This window comes from Theropithecus gelada, chromosome 16, assembly GCF_003255815.1.
Source record: "Theropithecus gelada isolate Dixy chromosome 16, Tgel_1.0, whole genome shotgun sequence".
NCBI lineage: Eukaryota > Metazoa > Chordata > Mammalia > Primates > Cercopithecidae > Theropithecus > Theropithecus gelada.
Genome location: NC_037684.1, coordinates 27,406,411 through 27,428,239, shown reverse-complemented (window position 1 = coordinate 27,428,239; position 21,829 = coordinate 27,406,411). Strand labels below are relative to the sequence as shown.

General features: G+C 45.3%; 1 protein-coding gene across 1 annotated transcript in view; it reads left to right on the top strand.

The window, feature by feature from the left end:
- Window positions 1-21,829, top strand: part of MED1 (mediator complex subunit 1) — a 50,681-nt gene that overhangs the window by 10,576 nt on the left and 18,276 nt on the right. The window contains exons 4-13 of the mRNA XM_025363649.1: window positions 1,916-1,970; window positions 2,075-2,207; window positions 3,294-3,322; window positions 9,352-9,423; window positions 11,703-11,777; window positions 12,530-12,603; window positions 15,909-15,998; window positions 18,667-18,778; window positions 19,584-19,708; window positions 19,964-20,082. Coding sequence (XP_025219434.1) covers window positions 1,916-1,970; window positions 2,075-2,207; window positions 3,294-3,322; window positions 9,352-9,423; window positions 11,703-11,777; window positions 12,530-12,603; window positions 15,909-15,998; window positions 18,667-18,778; window positions 19,584-19,708; window positions 19,964-20,082 — 884 coding nt within the window. The remainder of the gene's footprint in view (window positions 1-1,915; window positions 1,971-2,074; window positions 2,208-3,293; window positions 3,323-9,351; window positions 9,424-11,702; window positions 11,778-12,529; window positions 12,604-15,908; window positions 15,999-18,666; window positions 18,779-19,583; window positions 19,709-19,963; window positions 20,083-21,829) is intronic.

The window sequence follows — 21,829 nt, the reverse complement described above, 5'->3', positions numbered from 1 at the left end:
AATTCAGCTGAGGTTTTTTTTTTTTTTCTTCTTCTTTGGAGACGGTGTCTCACTCTGTCGCCTAGGCTGGAGTGCAGTGGCGTGATCTCTGCTCACTACAACCTCCGTTTCCTGGGTTCAAGTGATTCTTCTGCCTCAGCCTCTTAAGTAACTGGGATTACAGGTGCCCATTACCACGCTCGGCTAATTTCTGGATTTTTAGTAGAGATGGGGTTTTGCCATGTTGGCCAGGGTGGTCTTGGACTCCTGACTTCAGGTAATCTGCCTGCCTTGGCCTCCCAAAGTGTTGGGATTAGAGGTGTGAGCTACTTTGCCTGGTCTCAGGAGTGCAATGGTGGAATCTCGGCTCACCACAACCTCTGTCTCCTGGGTTCAAGTGATTTTTCTGCCTCAGCCTCCCAAGTAGCTGGGATTACAGGCATATGCCACCATGCCTGGCTAATTTTGTATTTTTAGTAGAGACTGAGTGTTATTTTCTTTATCTTTTTTTTTTCTTTTTTTTTTTTTTTTTGAGACAGAGTCGCTGTGTCACCCAGGCTGGAGTGCAGTGGCGCCATCTCTGCTCATTGCAACCACTGCCTCCTGGGTTCAAGCGATTCTCTTGCCTCCGCCTCTTGAGTAGCTGGGATTACAGGTGTGCACCACCATGCCCAGCTAATTTTTGTATTTTTATTAGAGACAGGGTTTCACCATGTTGGTCGAACCCCTGACCTTGTGATCCGCCCGCCTCGGCCTCTGAAAGTGCTGGGATTACAGGCGTCAGCCACCGTACCAGGCCTTTTTTTCTGTTTTAATTGTGGTAAAATATAGATAACGTAAAATTTACCATTTTCTCTGCTTCTAAGTATATAGTTCAGTAGCATTAAGTATATTCATTTATTTTTTTTTTTTTTTTTGAGAGGGAGTCTCGCTGTGCTCCCAGGCTGGAATGCAGTGGCGTGATCTCGGCTCACTGCAAGCTCCGCCTCCCAGGTTCACGCCATTCTCCCGCCTCAGCCTCCCAAGTAGCTGAGACTACAGGCGCCCGCCACCACGCCCGGCTAGTTTTTTTTTTTTTTGTATTTTTAGTAGAGACGGGGTTTCACCATGTTAGCCAGGATAGTCTCGATCTCCTGACCTCGTGATCCACCCGCCTCGGCCTCCCAAAGTGCTGGGATTACAGGCTTGAGCCACCGCGCCCGGCCAGTATATTCATTTATTGTATAATCATCACCACTCTCAATCTGTAAAACTTCACTCATCTTCCCAAGCTTACATTCTGTAATGTCTCATTCCCGCCTTCCCCCAGTCCCTGGCAGCCACCATTCTGCTTCCTTTCTTTATGAATTTGACTACTCTGTATACCTGATATAAGTGGAATCATACCATATTTGTCCTTTTGTGACTGGCTTATTTCACTTAACATAATGTCTTCAAGATTCATCTATTTTGAAGCATTTATTAGAATTTCTTCCTTTTTTAAGGTTGAAAAATACTCCTTTCTACATATATACATTTCGTTTATCCATTCATCCGCTAGTGGACACTTGGATTGTTTTAACCTTTTGACTGTTGTGATTAATGGTGTTGTTAATGTTGAGTATTTGTTTTTATGTTAGTTTTAATGTTAATCTTCCTTATTCTATCATTAGCAGATAAATGTATCTTAAGTTAAAGGTAGCTTGTCCCACATAAGGAGCAATGAAAACAGGAGAGGAGAAAGCTCCAGTAATTTTTCGAATAGATCTTTTTTTTTGACCTTTAGTACTGCATAGGCCACAGGTAACCCTTACCAATAAACTTTATGCACATTACAAGCATTTGAACTACTCAATATATTTATGGTTTTGGAAGGATTAATCTTTCTGTCTTCAAAGAATACCATTTAAGTTATTTGGAGCATTCTTTGTGACTTCCTTTTTTCATCCTCTTATAGTAACATCTTTACCAGCAATGACTGATCGTTTGGAGTCCATAGCAAGACAGAATGGGTAAGTAGTCTTTCTGTAGGCAGAAACGTTTAACTTAGTGTTAACTTTGGGTGGCTTTATTTATGTGTCTTCTATTAATTTTTGTTTTGATTTGTTCCTGCTAGACTGGGCTCTCATCTCAGTGCCAGTGGCACTGAATGTTACATCACGTCAGATATGTTCTATGTGGAAGTGCAGTTAGATCCTGCAGGACAGCTTTGTGATGTAAAAGTGGCTCACCATGGGGAGAATCCTGTGGTATGTGTTGTTGATATTTCACTGGAATCTGTGGGGTTTATGTAGGGACATTAATTTTAAAATTAATTGGTGGGGTTTAAATAGCTTGGGTTTAGGTTTTTTCATGAGCCACTGTAGAGATGATGTGATGGACTACAAAATCAACAGCTATAGAATGGAATTTAGAAAACATGGGTCCCATCTCTGACATCATCCAAAGACTTTGACCAGTGGAAACACCATAGGAAACCTTTTCTTTTCCTTCCTTCCTTCCTTCCTTCCTTCCTTCCTTCCTTCCTTCCTTCTTTTCTTTTTTCTTTTCTTTTCTTTTATGTCTTCTTTTTTTTTTTTTTTTTTTTTTTTTTGAGGCAGAATCTCATTCTGTTGTCCAGGCTGTAGTGCAGTGGCATGATCTCGGCTCAGTGTAATCTCCGCCTCCTGGACTCAAGTGATTCTCCTGCCTCAGCCTCCCAAGTAGCTGGGATTATAGGTGTATGCCACCACGCCTGGCTAATTTTTGTATTTTTAGTAGAGATGGAGTTTCTCTATGTTGGCCAGGCTGTTCGCTAGCTCCTGACCTCAAGTGATCCACCCACCTCAGCCTCTCAAAGTGTTGGGATTATAGGCGTGAGCCACTGCACCCGGCGGGAACCCCTTTCATTTCATATCAACAAACGTGAGCCGCAATTGAACAATAGGTGCTGGGGATACAGAAATAAATGACTCAGGGTTCCTACCCTCAAAGAGATTATAATCAAGAACAGATGATCTGAAAAATTCTGTAATAGAGATGAATGTAAAATGTGTGTAACCAGACAATTTGATATGAATTCCATGTATGGCATTAGAGTTCTTAATGTTTTAAACAAGCTACTGAAAGTTGATTCCTTTAAAAACTATTTCATATGCTTTGATTTTAAATTTCTCACCGTAATCCTATGGTTCACCAAGTAGGAAGAAGGTGCTTTTTAATATTTTAATATGAGGACTATCTGTAGTTTTAACGGTTTTGCTGTAAAACATGTGCTATAGAAAGAGAAAGACTTTTGATATCTTCAAAGTTGCTAAAGTAGTTTTAATGTTTTAACATAATTTCTTTGATTTCAGAGCTGTCCGGAGCTTGTACAGCAGCTAAGGTGAGCAAATAAGATTTATATTCCTTGATATTGACAGACAGTGCTGTTCTTTACAGCTAGGTTTTAAGACTGGTCAGAAGTTATTCTCCTCAGGAACAAGTTTATTTTCTTGGGCAAAGACTTTTAAGGTCTGTACTTAATCACGTCCTGAATTGACATAGCATAGCTTTTCACCCTACTCTATCCCAGGGCTTTTTTTTTTTTTTTTTTTTTTGAGATGGAGTCTTGCTCTATCGCCCAGGGTGGAGTGCAGTAGCACGATCTCAGCTCACTGCAACCTCTGCCTCCTAGGTTCAAGCAATTTTCCTGCCTCAGCCTCCTAAGTGGCTGGGACTGCATATGTGTGCCACCACGCCTGGCTAATTTTTGTATTTTTAATAGAGACAAGGTGGCTGGGTGCGGTGGCTCACACCTGTAATCCCAGCACTTTGGAAGGCTGAGGCGGGTGGATCCACGGGGTCAGGAGTTCAAGACCAGCCTGGCCAAGATGGTGAAACCCCATCCCTATTAAAAATATAAAATTTAGGATCACACCTGTAATCCCAGCACTTTGGGAGGCTGAGGCGGGTGGATCATGAGGTCAGGAGATCGAGATCATCCTGGCTAACACGGTGAAACCCCATCCCTACTAAAAAAAAAAAAAAAATTAGCTGGGTGTGGTGGTGGGCATCTGTGGTCCCAGCTACTCGGGAGGCTGAGGCAGGAGAGTGGCGTGAACCCGGGAGGCAGAGCTTGCAGTGAGCCGAGATCTCACCACTGCACTCCAACCTGGGTGACAGAGCAAGACGCCGTCTCAAAAAAAAAAAAAAAAAATTAGCTGGGCGTGGTGGCCAGTACCTGTAATCCCAGCTACCCATGAGGCTGAGGCAGAAAATTGCTTGAACCTCGGAGGCGGAGGTTGCAGTGAGCTGAGATCGTGCCACTGCACTCCAGCCTGGGTGACAGAGCAAGACTCCATCTTAAAAAAAAAAAATAATAAGGGCCGGGCGCAGTGGCTCACACCTGTAATCTCAGCACTTTGGGAGGCCAAGGCGGGCAAATCTAAGAGGTCAGGAGATCGAGACCATCCTGGCTAACACGGTGAAACCCCATCTCTACTAAAAATACAAAAAATTAGCCAGGCGTGGTGGTGGGCGCCTGTAGTCCCAGCTACTCAGGAGGCTGAGGCAGGAGAATGGCGTGAACCCAGGAGGCAGAGCTTTCAGTGAGCCGAGATCACGCCACTGCATTCTAGCCCAGGCACAGAGCAAGACTGTCTCAAAAAAAACAACAACAACAAAAATAGAGACGAGGTTTCGCCATGTTGGCCAGGCTGATCTCGAACTCCTGACCTCACGTCTCCCAAAGTGCTGGGATTAGAGTTGTGAGCCATCATGCTGGGCCCTTTTCTTTTGTTTTTTTGAGACGGAGTTTTGTTCTTATTACCCAGGCTGGAGTATAATGGTGCAGTCTTGGCTCACTGAGCACCTGGCCCCTTTTCTATTTTTTTTTCTTTTTTTTTGAGATGGAGTCTCGCTCTGTCACCCAGGCTGGAGTGCAGTGGCCGGATCTCAGCTCACTGCAAGCTCCGCCTCCCAGGTTCACGCCATTCTCCTGCCTCAGCCTCCCGAGTAGCTGGGACTACAGGCGCCCGCCACCTCACCTGGCTAGATTTTGTATTTTTAGTAGAGACGGGGTTTCACCATGTTAGCCAGGATGGTCTTGATCTCCTGACATTGTGATCCGCCCGTCTCGGCCTCCCAAAGTGCTGGGATTACAGGCTTGAGCCACTGCGCCCGGCCCCCTTTTCTATTTTTTAAATTTTTTTTTTTTTTTTTTTTGGTGAGATGGAGATTTACTCTTGTTGCCCAGGCTGGAGTGCAGTGGTGTGATCTCGGCTCACCACATCCTCCACCTCCGAGGTTCAAGCGATTCTCCTGCCTCAGCCTCCCGAGTATCTGGGATTACAGGCATGTGCCACCACGCCTGGCTAATTTTGTATTTTTAGTAGAGATGGGGTTTCACCATTTTGCCCAGGCTGATCTCTAACTCCTGACCTCAGATGATCTGCCCGCCTCAGCCTCCCAAAGTGCTGGGATTACAGGTGTGAGCCACTGTGCCAGGCCTATTTTTTTTTTTTTTTTTGAGACAGAGTCTCGCTCTGTCACCCAGGATGGAGTGCAGTGGCGTGGTCTCGACTCACTGCAAGCTCCACCTCCCGGATTCATGCCATTTTCCTGCCTCAGCCTCCCAAGTAGCTGGGACTATAGGCGCCCACCACCACGCCTGGCTAACTTCTTCTATTTTTAGTAGAGATGGGGTTTCACTTGTGTTAGCCAGGATGGTCTGATCTCCTGACCTCGTGATCTGCCCACCTCGGCCTCCCAAAGTGCTGGGATTATAGGCGTGAACCACTGCGCCTGGCCCCTATTTTTTTAATTTTTAATTTTTTTTTCTTATTTTGCCTCAGTTTCCCAACAGAAAGATATCCCAGGGTCTCTTAAACTTGGTACTAATGACAATTTGGATTGGAAATTTTTTGCTCCTGGGCGGCCTGGTTTATTCTGTTATGTTTAATAGCATCCCTTGCCTCTTCATTAGTTGCCGGTAGTTATCTCCTTAGTTGTCACAACCATGTCCCCTGGGGTGCAAAATCACCCCTGGTTGGAATTGCCGATCTAGGTTTAGGAATTCCATATAGCTGGGGGTGGTGGCTCATGCCTATAATCCCAACAATTTGGGAGGTTGAAGTGGGCAGATCACTTGAGGCCAGGAGTTCAAGACCATCCTAGCCAGCCTGGCGAAACTCTGTCTCTACAAAACATACAAAAATTAGCGGAGTGTGAAGCTGGGCGCGGTGGCTCATGCCTGTAATCCCAGCACTTTGGGAGGCTAAGGCAGGCGGATCCCAGCCTGACCAACATGGAGAAACTCCGTCCCTAAAAATACTAAATTAGCCGTGTGTGGTGGTGCATGCTTGTAATCCCAGCTACTTGGGAGGCTGAGGCAGGAGAATCGCTTGAACCTGGGAGGCAGAAGTTGTGGTGAGCCAAGATCATGCCATTACAGTCCAGCCTGGGCAATAAGAGCAAAACTGTCTCAAAAAAGAAAAAAAAAAGTTAGCTGAGCGTAGTGGCTCACATATGTAATCCCAGCTACTTGGGAGTCTGAGGTACAAAATGGCTTGAGCCTGGGAGGTGGAGATTGCAGTGAGCTGGGATCACATCACTGCACTCCAGCCTGGGTGATGGAGTGAGACTGTCTCAAAAAAAAAAGAATTGTGTGTGGAACAAAATAAATAGTAAGTAATCATTGAATCAGGGAAGGCTTGATAATTGAGTATAATACCATGAGAATAACTTTTTCGCTTTGATTTTGGGAAAAATTGTTTCATTTAGAAGGTATACTTGTGTTACAGGAAAAGTGCTAGGCTTGAAAACAGTCACTTTTAGCACGTGGTGGATTTTTTCACTTTTCTTTTGAGTGGAAATATCTGTACTTAAATTTAAACTCAGAATTAAGACTTTTGGGGAATTTAAGGAAGTTATTACATACCCTTTGTTTTGAGCATAGCGGAGTTCTCAGGTACCACATGAGGATGTCTTAGAGTGTTCACATTGAGAAAATAAGGTGTGTGTGTGTGTGTGTGTGTGAAAGTGTTTTTTTTTTTTCTTTTCTTTTTTTTTGTTTTTGAGACGGAGTCTCGCTCTGTCGTCCAGGCTGGAGTGCAGTGGCACGATCTCTGCTCACTGCAAGCTCCGCCTCCCGGGTTCACGCCATTCTCCTGCTTCAGCCTCCCGAGTAGCTGGGACTTCAGGTGCCTGCCACACGCCCGGCTAATTTTTTGTATTTTTAGTAGAGATGGGATTTCATCATGTTAGCCAGGATGGTCTCGATCTCCTGACCTCGTGATCCACCCGCCTCTGCATCCCAAAGTGCTGGGATTACAGGCGTGAGCCACTGCGCCTGGCCTTTTTTTCTTTTTTTTTTTTTTTGAGATGGTATCTCACTCTGTTGCCCAGTGCAGTGGCACGATCTTGGCTCACTGCAGCGTCCACCTCCCGGGTTCAAGCGATTTTCCTGCTGTAGCCTCCTGAGTAGCTGGGATTACAGGTACCTGCCATTATGCCCGGCTAATTTTTGTATTATCTGGGTGTGGTGAAACCTTCTCTCTACTAAAAATACAAAAAATTAGCTCAGTGTGGTGGTGCTCATCTGTAATTCCAGCTACACAGGAGGTTGAGGCTAGAGAATCTCAGGAACTTAGGAGGGAGAAGTTGCAGTGAGCTGAGATCGTGCCATGCCATCACACTCCAGCCTGGTGGACAGAGTGAGACTCTGTCTCAAAAAAGAAAAAAAAAAAAAAGAAACAATGTTGACTTTTACCTGATATTTAGTCATTTAGTATAGATGGTAATATTAAGGTAAAGAATATATTTTGCTGCTACTCTTGTTTCTTTTTACTCTCTTAATAGCACTGTGGACTGTAAGTGCTCAGTAAATGCTCACAGAATGTCTGCTCAAGTGTCTGACCTTGTCATGGCAGTTTAGCTTTCCAGAGAGCTTTTTTTTTCAAGTTTGAAAAAAGATATCAAGAGTTAGAATTCTGGAGATGTATTGGATTCCTAAACCTATCCACAAAAACCCATTTGGCTGAGAATCAAAGCATGAATATTTGGTCCTAGAAAGCCAGAGGTCATGGTAGTAGTTTATTTTTTCTGGGGTAGATCTGGTCATAGCAATATTTTCTAATGGGTAGTTTGCCTCCAGGGTACCCACTACCTTTTCTCTGGGTCTCCATCTCTGTCCTAGTATTTATTTTCCCTCTCATCTTTGCTCTCATGTTGCTGTATACCCACAAGTGTTATGTCTTCCCAATTTATTTTCGTTCTTTTTTTTTTTTTTTGAGACAGTCTTGCTCTGTCCCCCAGGCTGGAGTGCAGTGGCGTGATCTTGGCTCACTACAAGCTCCACCTCCCGGGTTCATGCCATTCTCCTGTCTCAGCCTCCTGAGTAGTAGCTGGGACTACAGGTGCCCGCCATCACACCTGGCTAATTTTTAAAAATATTTTTAGTAGAGATGGGGTTTCACCATGTTAGCCAGGATGGTCTCGATGTTCTGACCTCGTGATCCACCCGCCTCGGCCTCCCAAAGTGCCGGGATTACAGGCATAAGCCCCTGTGCCCGGCCCTTCCTAATTTATTTTCTTCTCATTATCTCTGCAATCAAAAGTTTCATTTCTGTTGACATCCAAATTCAATTACATATTTGGAGGAAAGGAGCTGGGTGTGGTGGTGCACACCTGTAGTCCCAGCCACATGAGAGGTTGAAGTGAGAGCATTGCTTAAGTCCTGGAATTAGAGTCTGGCCTGGGCAACATAGGGAAACCCCATCTCTACAAAAACATTAATAAAAAGGGAAAAGAGCCGGGCGCGGTGGCTCATGCCTGTAATCCCAGCACTTTGGGAGGTCGAGGCGGGTGGATCACGAGGTCAGGAGATCAAGACCATCCTGGCTAACACGGTGAAACCCCGTCTCTACTAAAAATACAAAAAATTAGCCAGGCATGGTGGTGCGTGCCTGTAGTCCCAGCTACTTGGGAGGCTGAGGCAGGAGAGTGGCGTGAACCCAGGAGGCAGAGCTTGCAGTGAGCCGAGATGGTGCCACTGCACTCCAACCTGGGCAACAAATTGAGACTCTCTCAAAAAAAAAAGAAAGGAAAGTTGTTAATAATTGATTTAAATCAGGTTTCATTACTTGGGAGCTAATAAAACTACCTGGTAGAGAGGTTTTGACCACCTTCCTTTTAACTTTCACACTGTTTATTGGTACCTTCTCCAGCAAAAATGGAGCAGAGAGACAAAGGAAAATATTTTCTTTTCTTTTGCTACTTTTCGTTGATGCTAGAAAACTTTTGAGGAAAACAGTTAAAGCCGATTGTTAAAATCAGTTTTATATAGCTGTGATTTTTGGCACTTTGTTGGAAGATGGAGTAGTAATTTTATGTTGTATTTTCCTCTCTTTCCCCTCTCCCGTGAACTCCTTATAGGGAAAAAAATTTTGATGAATTTTCTAAGCACCTTAAGGGCCTTGTTAATCTGTATAACCTTCCAGGGGACAAGTAAGTATTTTTAATATTTTTGCTTTTGTTTGGAAAAATCAGTATAAATCTATAAGCCACCTTATGCCTAGAAATTTGCCAAGTCTTCTACTATTTGTCACTCCTAGTTTCTACTTACACTGTAATCTGTAGCTCAGCTTCCAACGTTAGGCTTTTCAAAGATATCTTCAATAGGCAGTGCCTGCATTAATTGATCATAATGCTGGAAGACAGAATATTATCTTTGAGATGTCCAACATTCCAATTTCCAGGCTGAAAGGAATTAGTTGTTGTGGAACTGGCTTTAATTCTACTTTTAACCTACCTGGGATTCTATTAACCTATTTGAGTTTTAAAAACAGAGATGAAAATAAGCTTTGGGCCGGGCGCGGTGGCTCAAGCCTGTAATCCCAGCACTTTGGGAGGCCGAGATGGGCGGATCACGAGGTCAGGAGATCGAGACCATCCTGGCTAACCCGGTGAAACCCCGTCTCTACTAAAAAATACAAAAAATTAGCCGGGCGAGGTGGTGGGCGCCTGTAGTCCCAGCTACTCGGGAGGCTGAGGCAGGAGAATGGCGTAAACCCGGGAGGCGGAGCTTGCAGTGAGCTGAGATCCGGTCACTGCACTCCAGCCTGGGCGACAGAGCGAGACTCCGTCTCAAAAAAAAAAAAAAAAAAAAAAAAAAAAAAAAAAAAAAAAAAAAAAAAGAAAATAAGCTTTGAAGTGCTAAAAATAGGCTTTAATAGTAGTGAAGCCAGTCAAAGTGGCCCATGCCTCTAATCCCAGCACACTGGGAGGCCAAGACAGCAAGATTTCTTGAGCTCAGAGATCAATACCAGCCTTGGCAACATAGTGAGACCCTGTCTCTAGCAGAAAGACAACAACAACAGCTTAGATGGGTGGTGGTGAGTGCCTGTAGTCCCAGCTACTTGGGAGGCTAAGGTGGGACGATCACTTCAAATTAGTAGTTTGAGGGTGCAGTGAGCAGTGATTGTGCCACTGTGCTCCAGCCCAGTTGACAGTGAGATGCTGTCTCAAAAAAAAATTATGTAGTGACAAAAATAATTTTATTTTAAAAATTAATGTTTTAGGCTGGGCACAGTGGCTTACGCTTTTAATCCTGGCACTTTGGGAGGCTGAGGTGGGTGGACCACCTGAGGTCAGGTCAAGAATTAATGTTTTAATTTTTTTTTTTTTTAATACGGAGCGTCGCTCTGTCACCCAGGCTGGAGTGCAGTGGCACAACCTCAGCTCACTGCAGCCTCCGCCTCCTGGGTTCAAGCAGTTCTCCTGCCTCCTCCTTCTGAGTAGCTGGGATTACAGGTATGCACCATTACACCCGGCTAATTTTTTTTTTTTTTTGAGACGGAATCTTGCTTTGTCGCCCAGGCTGCAGTGCAGTGGTGCTATCTCGGCTCACTGCAACCGCAGCCTCCTGGGTTCAAGTGATTCTCCTGTCTCAGCCTCCTGAGTAGCTGGGATTAAAGGCGCCGGCCACCGCACCTGGCTAAGTTTTGCATTTTTAGTAGAGGCGGGTTGTTTCACCATCTTGGCCAGGCTGGTCTCGCACTCCTGACACCTTGATCCACCCGCCGTGGCCTCTCAGAGTGCTGGGATTACAGGGGTGAGTCACTGCGCCCGGCCGCCTGGCTAATTTTTGTAGTTTTAGTAGAGAAGGGGTTTTACCATGTTGGTCAGGCTGGTCTCAAACCCCTGACCTCATGTGATCCACCTGCCTCGGCCTCCCAAAGTGCTGGGATTACAGGCATGAGCCACCGCACCTGGGCAGTTTTTTTTTTGTTTTTTGAGGTTTTTTTTTTGAGATGAAGTCTTGCTCTGCCACCAGGCTGGAGTGCAATGGCACAATCTTGGCTCACTGCAACCTCCACCTCCCGGGTTCAAGCAATTCTGCCTCAGCCTCCCAAGTAGCTGGGACTATAGATGCATGCTGCCACGCCTGGCTAATTTTTTTTTTTTTTGTATTTTATTAGAGACGGGGTTTCACCGTGTTCCCCAGGCTGGTCTCAAACTCCTGAGCTCAGGCAATCTGCCCACCTCGGCTTCCCACATTGCTAGGATTATAGGCGTGAGCCATGCCCTATTAGCCACACTCGGCTACTTTTTGTATTTTTAGTAGAGACGGAGTTTTGCCATGTTGGCTAGGCTGGTCTCAAACTCCTGACCTTGGGTGATCTGCCCGCCTCAGCCTCCCAAAGTGCTGGGATTACAGGCGTGAGCCACTTCGCCCGGTCATAATTTTCAACTATTAACTCATGTTCTTCTCATCTACTCTCCAGCAAACTGAAGACTAAAATGTACTTGGCTCTCCAATCCTTAGAACAAGATCTTTCTAAAATGGCAATTATGTACTGGTAAGACTTGTAAAACCTTAATTCTACATGATCCCTTGAGTTTTTCTCCAAGGAGATTAGGGTCCTATTTTATACATCTCTATTAAGCTTGTATGATATAGGTCCTTTCTCTTCCGAAATGATGATTGTATTTGAACTTCTGAGCATCAGTATCATTAAGTTGTTGGTTACCATAGGTTTTGTCTAAAGACTCATCAGACTCCATGGAGTCCCATCTGAGAAATAATAGTCTAAGTGTAATTTTTGTTCACCATACTACATACTGGTGTGTACTTGGAAATAATCCCTTTACTTTGGAGGTTAAATACACTTGCTATATGCTCAATTACAAGACAGAACCATTATGATAGTATTATAAGACTTTGGGCTGGGCGTGGTGGCTCACGCCTGTAATCCCAGCACTTTGGGAGGCCGAGGCGGGCGGATTACCTGAGGTCATGAGTTCGAGACCAGCTTGTCCAACATGGTGAAACCCCGTCTCTACTAAAAATACAAAAAATTAGCCGGGCGTGGTGGCGGGCGCCTGTAATCCCAGCTACTCGGGAGGCTGAGGCAGGAGAATCACTTGAACCTGGGAAGTGGAGGTTGCAGTGAGCTCAGATTGTGCCACTGCACTCCAACCTGGGCAACAAGAGCGAAACTCCGTCTCAAAAAAAAAAAAAAAGACTTTGGAGAGGTGAACTCCATATCACAGTGTGTACCAAGACCATCAGGCATTAAATATAAGCAAACATAGATCACTTGTCTTACAGGAAAGCAACTAATGCTGGTCCCTTGGATAAGATTCTTCATGGAAGTGTTGGCTATCTCACACCAAGAAGTGGGGGTATGTGATCCTATTTTGCTTGTTTAGAAACATGTGTAATTTAAGTTGAGGTTCATTACTTTTCATTTCACCTTTAGTTTGTTTGTTTGTTTATTTTATTTTTTTGAGACAGAGTCTCACTTTGTCGCCCAGGCTGGAATGCAGTGCCATGATCTCAGCTTACTGCTCCCTCCACCTCCTAGGCTCAAGTGAATCTCATGCCTCAGCCTCCTGAGTAGCTGGGATTACAGGTGTGCACCGCAATAGCCAGCTAATTTATTCTATTGTTGGTAGAGACAGGGTTTCACTGTCTTGGCCAGGCTGGTCCTGAACTCCTCACCTCAACTGATCGACCTACCTTGGTCTCCCAAAGTGCTGGGATTACAGGCATGAGCCACTGCATCTAGCCCATTTATTTATTTTTTATTTTGTTTATTTTTCTTTCCTTTTTTTTTTTTGAGGTGGAGTCTTGCTCTGTCGCCCAGGCTGGAGTGCAGTGACCGGATCTCGGCTCACTGCAAGCTCCGCCTCCGGGGTTTACGCCATTCTCCTGCCTCAGCCTCCCAAGTAGCTGGGACTACAGGCGCCTGCCACCTCGCCCGGCTAGTTTTTTTTTTTTGTATTTTTTTAGTAGGGACGGGGTTTCACCGTGTTAGCCAGAATGGTCTGGATCTCCTGACCTTGTGATCCGCCCATCTCGGCCTCCCAAAGTGCTGGGATTACAGGCTTGAGCCACCGCGTCTGGCCTGTTTATTTTTCTTGAGACAGGCTCTCACCAGGCTGGAGTGCAGTGGCAGAATTTTGGCTCACTGCAACCTCTGCCTCCCGGGTTCAAGCGATTCTTGTGCCTCAGCCTCCCGAGTAGCTGGGATTATAGGCATGTGCCACCACACTCAACTAATTTTTGTATTTTTAGTAGAGATGGGGTTCACCATGTTGGCCAGGCTGGTCTCAAATTCCTGACCTCAAATGATCCTCCCTCATCAGCTGCCCAAAGTGCTGGGATTACAAACAGGTATTAGCCACTGCACTAGTCCTATTTATTTATTTCTGAGACAGGGTCTTGCTCTGTTGCCCAGGCTGGAGTGCAGTCGTGCAATCATGACTCACTCCAGCCTCAACCTCCTGGGCCCAAACAATCCTCCCAACTCAGTTTCCTGAGTAGCTGGGACTACAGGTGCAGGATACCATGCCTGGCTAATTTTTATTGTTTTATGGAAACATGGTGTTACTAAGTTGCCTAGGCTGGTCTTGAACTGGGATCAAGTGATCTTCCTGCCACTGCATTGCAAAGGGTTGGGATTATAGGCGCCTGGCCTCATGTTGGGTTTATAAACATATAAAGCAGAGGGAGAAAATTAAGATATTTGTGTATTTCGTGATGATTTCTTTCTTTTTTTTTTTTTTTTTTTTTGAGGCAGAGTCTCACTCTGTCTCCTAGGCTGGAGTACAGTGGTGCGATCTTGGCTCATTGCAACCTCTGCATCCCGGGTTCCAGCAATTCTCCTGCCTCAGCCTCCCATGTAGCTGGGATTACAGGCACGTGCCACTATGCCTGGCTAATTTTTGTATTTGTACCAGAGACGGGGTTTCACTGTGTTGGCCAGGCTGGTCTCAAACTCCGGACCCTAGGTGAGCTGCCTGCCTTGGCCTCCCAAAGTGATGGGATTATAGGCATGAGCCACTGCGCCTGACCTTTTCGTGATGATTTCTAAGCTGTCAATACCTATCCTTCCCATTTTTGTTTGTTTGTTTTGTTTTTGAGACAGAGCCTTTCTCTGTCCCTCTGACTGAAGTACAATGGCAGGAACATAGCTCACTTCAGCCCTTAACTCTTGGGCTTAAGTGATCTTCCCACCTTAGCCCCGAGTAGCTGGGACTTCAGTCAAGTGCCACCATGCCACTTTAACAATTTTTTTAGAGATGGGGGTCTCACTATGTTGTCTAGGCTAGAGTGCAGTGGTGCAGTCATAACTCACTCTAGACTTGAACTCCTGGCTTCAAGTGATCCTCTGGCCTCAGCCTCCCAAAGTGTTGGGATTATAAGTGTGAGCCAGTTCACGTGGCCTTTTTTTTTTTTTTAAATCAATTGTGTGAAATAAATTGTTAGTCCCAGAATCCATACTTAATCTTCTGTCATATGTCTTTTTTTTTTTTTTGAGATGGAGTCTTGCTCTGTCGCCCAGGCTGGAGTGCAGTAGCTTGATCTTAGCTCACTCCAACCTCTACCTCCCGGGTTCAAGCAATTCTTCTGTTGCAGCCTCCCAAGTAGCTGGTACTACAGGCATGTGCCACCATGCCTGGCTAGTTTTTTGTGTTTTTAGTAGATACGCGGTTTCACCATGCTGGCCGGGCTGGTCTTGATCTCCTGACCTCGTGATCTGCCCACCTTGGCGTCCCAAAGTGCTGGCATTACAGGCGTGTGCCACCCCACCTGGGCGCCTGTCATAGTTCTTTGTTTTTTATTTGTATTTTTTCAGACAGGGTCTTGCTTTGCCTTCCAGGCTGGAGTGCAGTGGCACGATCACGGCTCATTGTATCCTTGACCTCCCACCTTATCTTCCTGAGTAGCTAGGACTACAGGCACTCACCAGCAGGCCAGGCTAATTATTATTATTATTATTGTTATTTTTGAGATGGAGTGTCACTCTGTTGCCAAGGCTGGAGTGCAGTGGCGCGATCTCAGCTCACTGTAACCTCCGCCTCCCGGGTTCAAGCGATTCTCCTGCCTCAGCCTCTCATGTAGCTGAGACTGCAGGCGCATGCCACCATGCCCAGCTAATTTTTTGTATTTTTAGTCAAGACGGGGTTTCACCATGTTAGTCAGGATGGTCTTGATGTCCTGACCTTGTGATCAACCTGCCTTAGCCTCCCAAAGTTGTGGGATTACAGGCATGAGCCACCGCGCCTGGCCAATGTTTTGTATTTTTAGTAGAGACAGGGTTTCACCATGTTGGCCACGCTGGTCTTGAACTTCTTACCTCAGGTGATTCACCTGCCTCACCTCCCAAAGTGCTAGGATTACAGGCATTAGCCATTGTGCCCAGCCTATTATTATTACTTTTAGAGATGGAGTCTCACTGTGTTGCCCATGCTGGTCTCAAACTCCTGGACTCAAGTGATCCTTTTGCCGCAGCCTCCCAAAGTGCCAGGATTACAGTTGTGAGCCACCATGCCTGCCATATTTCATAAGCTGTTTTGGAGCTTGACTCTTCATATATGTTAAACTACTTTCTTGAATATAGGTTTATATAATAAATGTTTATGTTTTTCTGTGTTTGTAATTTACCTGATAAAGATACAGTTATGAGTTTTCTTTTTCATAGGTCATTTAATGAACCTCAAGTACTATGTCTCTCCTTCTGACCTGCTGGATGACAAGACTGCATCTCCCATCATTTTGCATGAGAATAATGGTAAGACTTTAATTTTAAAGGAATTAAAGATTTTGTTCGGTGCCCAGGTTGCCTTTAATTTCTGGTTTGCTATTCTCTAATGAGTTTGCTGACCTTACCATTTGCACCTTATACACACAACACCTCACACACATATGTATACATCGGTTCACAAGTACATACACACATAGGTATATACACAATACAAATATACACACATACATAGTAGAAGCTTAGTAAGTACTTTTGGGCTGGGCACAGTGGCTCACGCCTGTAATCCCAGCACTTTGGGAGGCTGAGGTGGGCAGATCACAAGGTCAGGAGTTCGAGACCAATCTGACCAACATGGTGAAACCCTGTCTCTACTAAAAATACAAAAATTGCTTGGGCATGGTGGCGCGTGCCTGTAATCCCAACTACTCAGGAGGGTAAGGCAGGAGAATCACTTGAACCCGGGAGGCGGAGGTTGCAGTGAGCCAAGATCGTGCCACTGCACTCTAGTCTGGGTGACAGAGTGAGCCTCCATCTCAAAAAAAGAAAGTATTTTGAATAAATAAGTAAATGAGTGAGTCATAAGAAGAGATATCAACCATCTGACCTGAGATAATCAGCTTACTTACTGTTTTAAAAGTAAAGAAGGATGGGCATGGTGGTTTATGCCTGTAGTTCTAGCTACTTGGGAGGTTTGGGCAGGAGGATTGCTTGAGCCCAGGAGTTTGAGACTGTAGCATACCATGATCGTGCCTGTAAACAGTCATGGTACTCCAGTCTGGGCAATGTAGTGAGTTACTGATCAAAAAAAAAAAAGTGAAGTTAGTTTTCTAAATTAAAGAACTATAGTAATGGACGTTATTTTCTGTTTGCCCTTAATACAAGAAAAGATAAAGAGAAATAGACTGCCGGGCATGGTGGCTCACGCCTGTAATCTCACCACTTTGGGAGGCTGAGGTGGGCGAATCACCTGAGGTTAGGAGTTTGAGACCAGCCTAACCAACATGGAGAAACCCTGTCTCTACTAAAAATACAAAATTAGCCAGGTGTGGTGGTGCATGCCTGTAATCCCAGCTACTCAGGAAGCTGAGGCAGGAGTATTGCTTGAACCCAGAAGGCGGAGGTTGCAATGAGCCGAGATTGCACCATTGCACTCCAGCCTGGGCAACAAGAGCAAAACTCCATCTCAAACAGAAAAAAAAAGTGAAATGGACTAATACCTCCTTAGGTCCCTTTGTAGCTTCCCTCATTGACTCCATCCCTTTATTGTTCGTTTCTTTGTTTATTTATTTATTTAAGATGGAGTCTCACTCTGTCACCCAGGCTGGAGTGCAGTGGTGTGATCTCAGCTCACTGCAACCTACATCTCCTGTGTTCAAGCGATTCTCCTGCCTCAGCCTCCCAAGTAGCTGGGACTACAGGCGTGCACCACCATACCCAGCTAATTCTTGTATTTTTAGTAGAGATGGGGTTTTACTATGTTGACCAAGCTGGTCTTGAACTCCTTACCTGAAGTGATCCACCTGTCTTGGCCTCCCAAAGTGCTAGGATTACAGGCGTGAGCCTCAGTGTCAGGCTCCTTTATTGTTATTATAATTTGGCATGGGGAACAGGGTAGGTCTCACTGTGTTGCCCAGGCTGGAGTACAGTGATTTGATCACAGCTCACTGCAGCCCCCGAAGCCCTGGGCTCAAGCCATCCTCCTGCGTTGGCCCCCCAGAGTGCTAGGATTACAGGTATGAGCCAGTGCACCAGCCTGTCCTTTTATTATGATCCTACTTAAATGCATTCTGAGGAAAAAATAAGTAAATATTGATACTGAGCCCTTCAAAAATGATGTTTTTGGACTGCATTGTTTTTGTGTTTTATTTACTGACAAAAATAATTATTGGTTGGTTAGAAAGGTAACTTCCAGGATTTCTATTTTTTTTTTTTTTTTCCAGACAGAGTCTCACTCTGTCGCCCAGGCTGGAGTGCAGTGGCGTGATTTTGGCTCACTGCAAACTCCGCCCCCTGGGTTCACGTGATTCTCCTGCCTCAGCCTCTTGAGTAGCTGGGATTACAGGCGCCTGTCACTGCACCTGGCTAATTTTTGTGTTTTTAGTAGAGATGCGGTTTCACCATATTCTGCAGGCTGGTCTTGAACCCCTGACCTTGTGATCCATCCGCCTTAGCCTCCCAAAGTGCTGGGATTACAGGCGTGAGCCACCACGCCTGGCCTGATTTCTAAGTTTTATAGGAACTACAGGCTGTCTCAAAAAAAAAGGCCGGGTGCGGTGACTCATGCCTGTAATCCCAGCACTTTGGGAGGCCGAGGTGGGTGAATCACGAGGTCAGCAGATCGAGACCATCCTGGCTAATATGGTGAAACCCCGTCTCTATAAAAATGCAAAAAATTAGCCGGGCATGGTGACAGGCGCTTGTAGTTCCAGCTACTCGGGTGACTGAGGCAGGAGAATGGTGTGAACCCGGGAGGTGGAGCTTGCAGTGAGCCGAGATTGTGCCGCTGCACTCCACCCTGGGCAATAGAGCGAGACTCCGTCTCAAAAAAATAAAATAAAATAAAATAAATAAGGGAATAACAGCATCTGATAAATTATGGCTGACAAATATTGCAAAAATTAACCTTTTAAAACATACTGTGATCCCCGTCATTTGTATTACTTTGAGGAATACCCTTTTTCTTTCCTATCCCCAGTTTCTCGATCTTTGGGCATGAATGCATCAGTGACAATTGAAGGAACATCTGCTATGTACAAACTCCCAATTGCACCATTAATTATGGGGTCGCATCCAGTTGACAATAAATGGTAAGTTAAATATAATTTTAGACTAGCAAAGTCAATTTTTCTCAAAGTGCAGCATGGAACAAGTTTTAACCTGGCTCTTACCCTACTTGAATTTCTAGAGGTTGGCCTTTTGTTTTATCCATTCATTGATTTCTCTTTTGTTCGATATCTGAGTGTTCCTCTCCAAAGTCTGCTCATAGAACACATTCTCTGCACTGAGAGGGAAAGAAGAGAACTGTGCTAATTCCTCTGGTTTAATGAGTGCCCTCTTTTATCTTATGTTCATTTGAAGTTACATTGGAGTAGTAACTGGAGAACACGCCTCAGGATAAATGTTTAATAAAATACTACAGCATTAACCAATAGCATGTTTGGGAATTTGGGGAAGTTTCACAGAGTGAGCTTTTGAGAGTTTGTACTCATGTGTCTGTGTGATACATACATGTTTAAGAATAGGTGTTTGTGGCCAGGAGTGGTGGCTCATGCCTGTAATCCCAGCACTTTGGGAGGCGAGGCAGGTGGATTACCTGAGGTCAGGAGTTTGAGACCAGCCTGGCCAACATGGTGAAACCCTGTCTCTACTAACAATACAAAAATTAGCTGGGTGTGGTGGTGGGCACCTGTAATCCCAGCTACTCTCAAGGCTGAGATAGCAGAATCCCTTGAACCCGGGAGGCAGAGGTTGCAGTGAGCCAAGATTGCGCCATTGTACTCTAGCCTGGGCATTAAGAGGGAAACTCTGTCTCAAAAAAAAAAAAGGGGGGTTTGGGTTTTTCATTTTCATATGAAGTCAAAATCCAACCCTTCCACCCTCTTTTTTTTGAAGGACCCCTTCCTTCTCCTCAATCACCAGTGCCAACAGTGTTGATCTTCCTGCCTGTTTCTTCTTGAAATTTCCCCAGCCAATCCCAGTATCTAGAGCATTTGTTCAGAAACTGCAGAGCTGCACAGGTGAGTTTTGAGCATCAGGATCTAGTATTTGTTATAAGTGTGAAAAAGAAACTTCAAAGTCAGGTTATCGTGATGTCTTTCAGTCTTACATGCCTCATTGAAGTATTAACTGGTATAGATGTTATAGTGCTTTGTACTAGTAAATGCTTAGTAAGTAGTCTTTTGGGTGAATGAATGTAGAAATCATGAAGGGGAAACCAAGCTGTTAGTGTTTTCATCTTAACATGATCATTATATTGATTCTTGTTTTTCCAGGAATTCCATTGTTTGAAACTCAACCAACTTACGCACCCCTCTATGAACTGATCACTCAGTTTGAACTATCAAAGGACCCTGACCCCATACCTTTGAATCACAACATGAGATTTTATGCTGTAAGTAAAGCCTTAGGGAGCTAGAATGTTACAGGTTATGTTTGGACCCAAGATCATAATCTTCCTTTATAGCATTATTGAGGTCAGATAAGTTTCTTCAAGACTGCTGGATCATGTTCTATGTCCTTAGTAAGGCAGGAAATTACAGAAATCTCAGAAATGGGCTGGGCGCAGTGGCTCACGCCTGTAATCCCAGCACTTTGGGAGGCCGAGGCAGGTGGATCACGAGGTCAGGAGTTTGAGACCAGCCTGGCCAATGTTGTGAAACCCCGTCTCTAAAACGACAAAATATTAGCCGTGTGTGGTGGCGGGTACCTGTAATCCCAGCTACTCGGGAGGCTGAGGCAGAAGAATGGCGTGAACCCGGGAGGCAGAGGTTGTAGTAAGACAAGATTGTGCCATTGTGCTACAGCCTGGGTGACAGCAAGACTCCATCTCAAAAATAAAAAAGAAATCTCAGAAATGTACTGAAGTAAAAGGGCATGAGCTTCCATTAGGAAACAACAATGTACGTTTCTTTGTTGAAATTTTGGGTGATTAGCCAGGCGCAGTGGCTCACACCTGTAATCCCAGGAATTTGGGAGGCCAAGGCGGGTGGATCACTAGAGATCAGGAGTTTGAGACCAGCCCGGACAACATGGTGAAACCTCATCTGTACTAAAAATACAAAAATTAGCCAGGTGTGGTGGTGCATGTCTCTAATCCCAGCTACTTGGGAGGCTGAGGCAGGAGAATCGCTTGAACCCGGGAGGCAGAGGTTGCAGTGAGCCGAGACTGCGCCACTGCACTCCAGCCTGGGCAACAAGAGTGAAACTCCATCTCAAAAAAAAGAAAAAGAGGCTGGGCGTGGTGTTTCACACGTCTAATCCCAGCACTTTGGGAGGCCGAGGCGGGTGGATCACGAGGTCAAGAGATCGAGATCATCCTGGCCAACAGGGTGAAACCCCGTCTGTACTAAAAAAAATGCAAAAATTAGCTCGGCGTGGTTGCATGCGCCTGTAGTCCCAGCTACTCAGGAGGCTGAGGCAGGAGAATCGCTTGAACCCGGGAGGCAGAGTTTGCAGTGAGCCAAGATCACGCCACTGGGCTTCAGCCTGGCAACAGAGCGAGACTCTGTCTCAAAAAAATAAAAAAAAAAGAATAAGAAATTTTGGGTGATAGACTCTTTTTTTCTTTTTCTTTTTTTTTTTTTTTTGAGATGGAGTCTTGCTCTGTCACCCAGGCTGAAGTGCAGTGGCGTGATCTCGGCTCACTGCAACCTCTGCCTCCTGAGTTCAAGTGATTCTCCTGCCTCAGCCTCCTGAGTAGCTGGGACTATATGTGTGCTCCACCACGCCCAGCTAATTTTTATATTTTTAGTAGAGATGGGGTTTCACTGTGTTGGCCAGGTTGGTCTTTATCTCTTGACCTTGTGATCCACCCTCCTCAGCCTCCCAAAGTGCTAGGATTACAGGCGCAAGCGACCGCGCCTGTCCTTTTTTTTTTTGTGCCCAAGCTGGAGTGCAGTGGTGCAATCTCGGCTCACTGCAGCCTCTGCCTCTCAGGTTCAAGTGATTCTCCTGCCTCAGCCTCCGGCAAAATCCTGTCTCTACAGAAAAAAAAAAAACAAAAAAACAAAAATTAGGCAGATGTGGTTGCTCACGCCTGTAGTCTCAGCTACTCAGGAGGCTGAGGGGCTTCATCCTGGGAGGTGGAGATTGCAACGAGCCAAGGTTGCACCATTGTACTCCATCCTGGGTAATGGGAG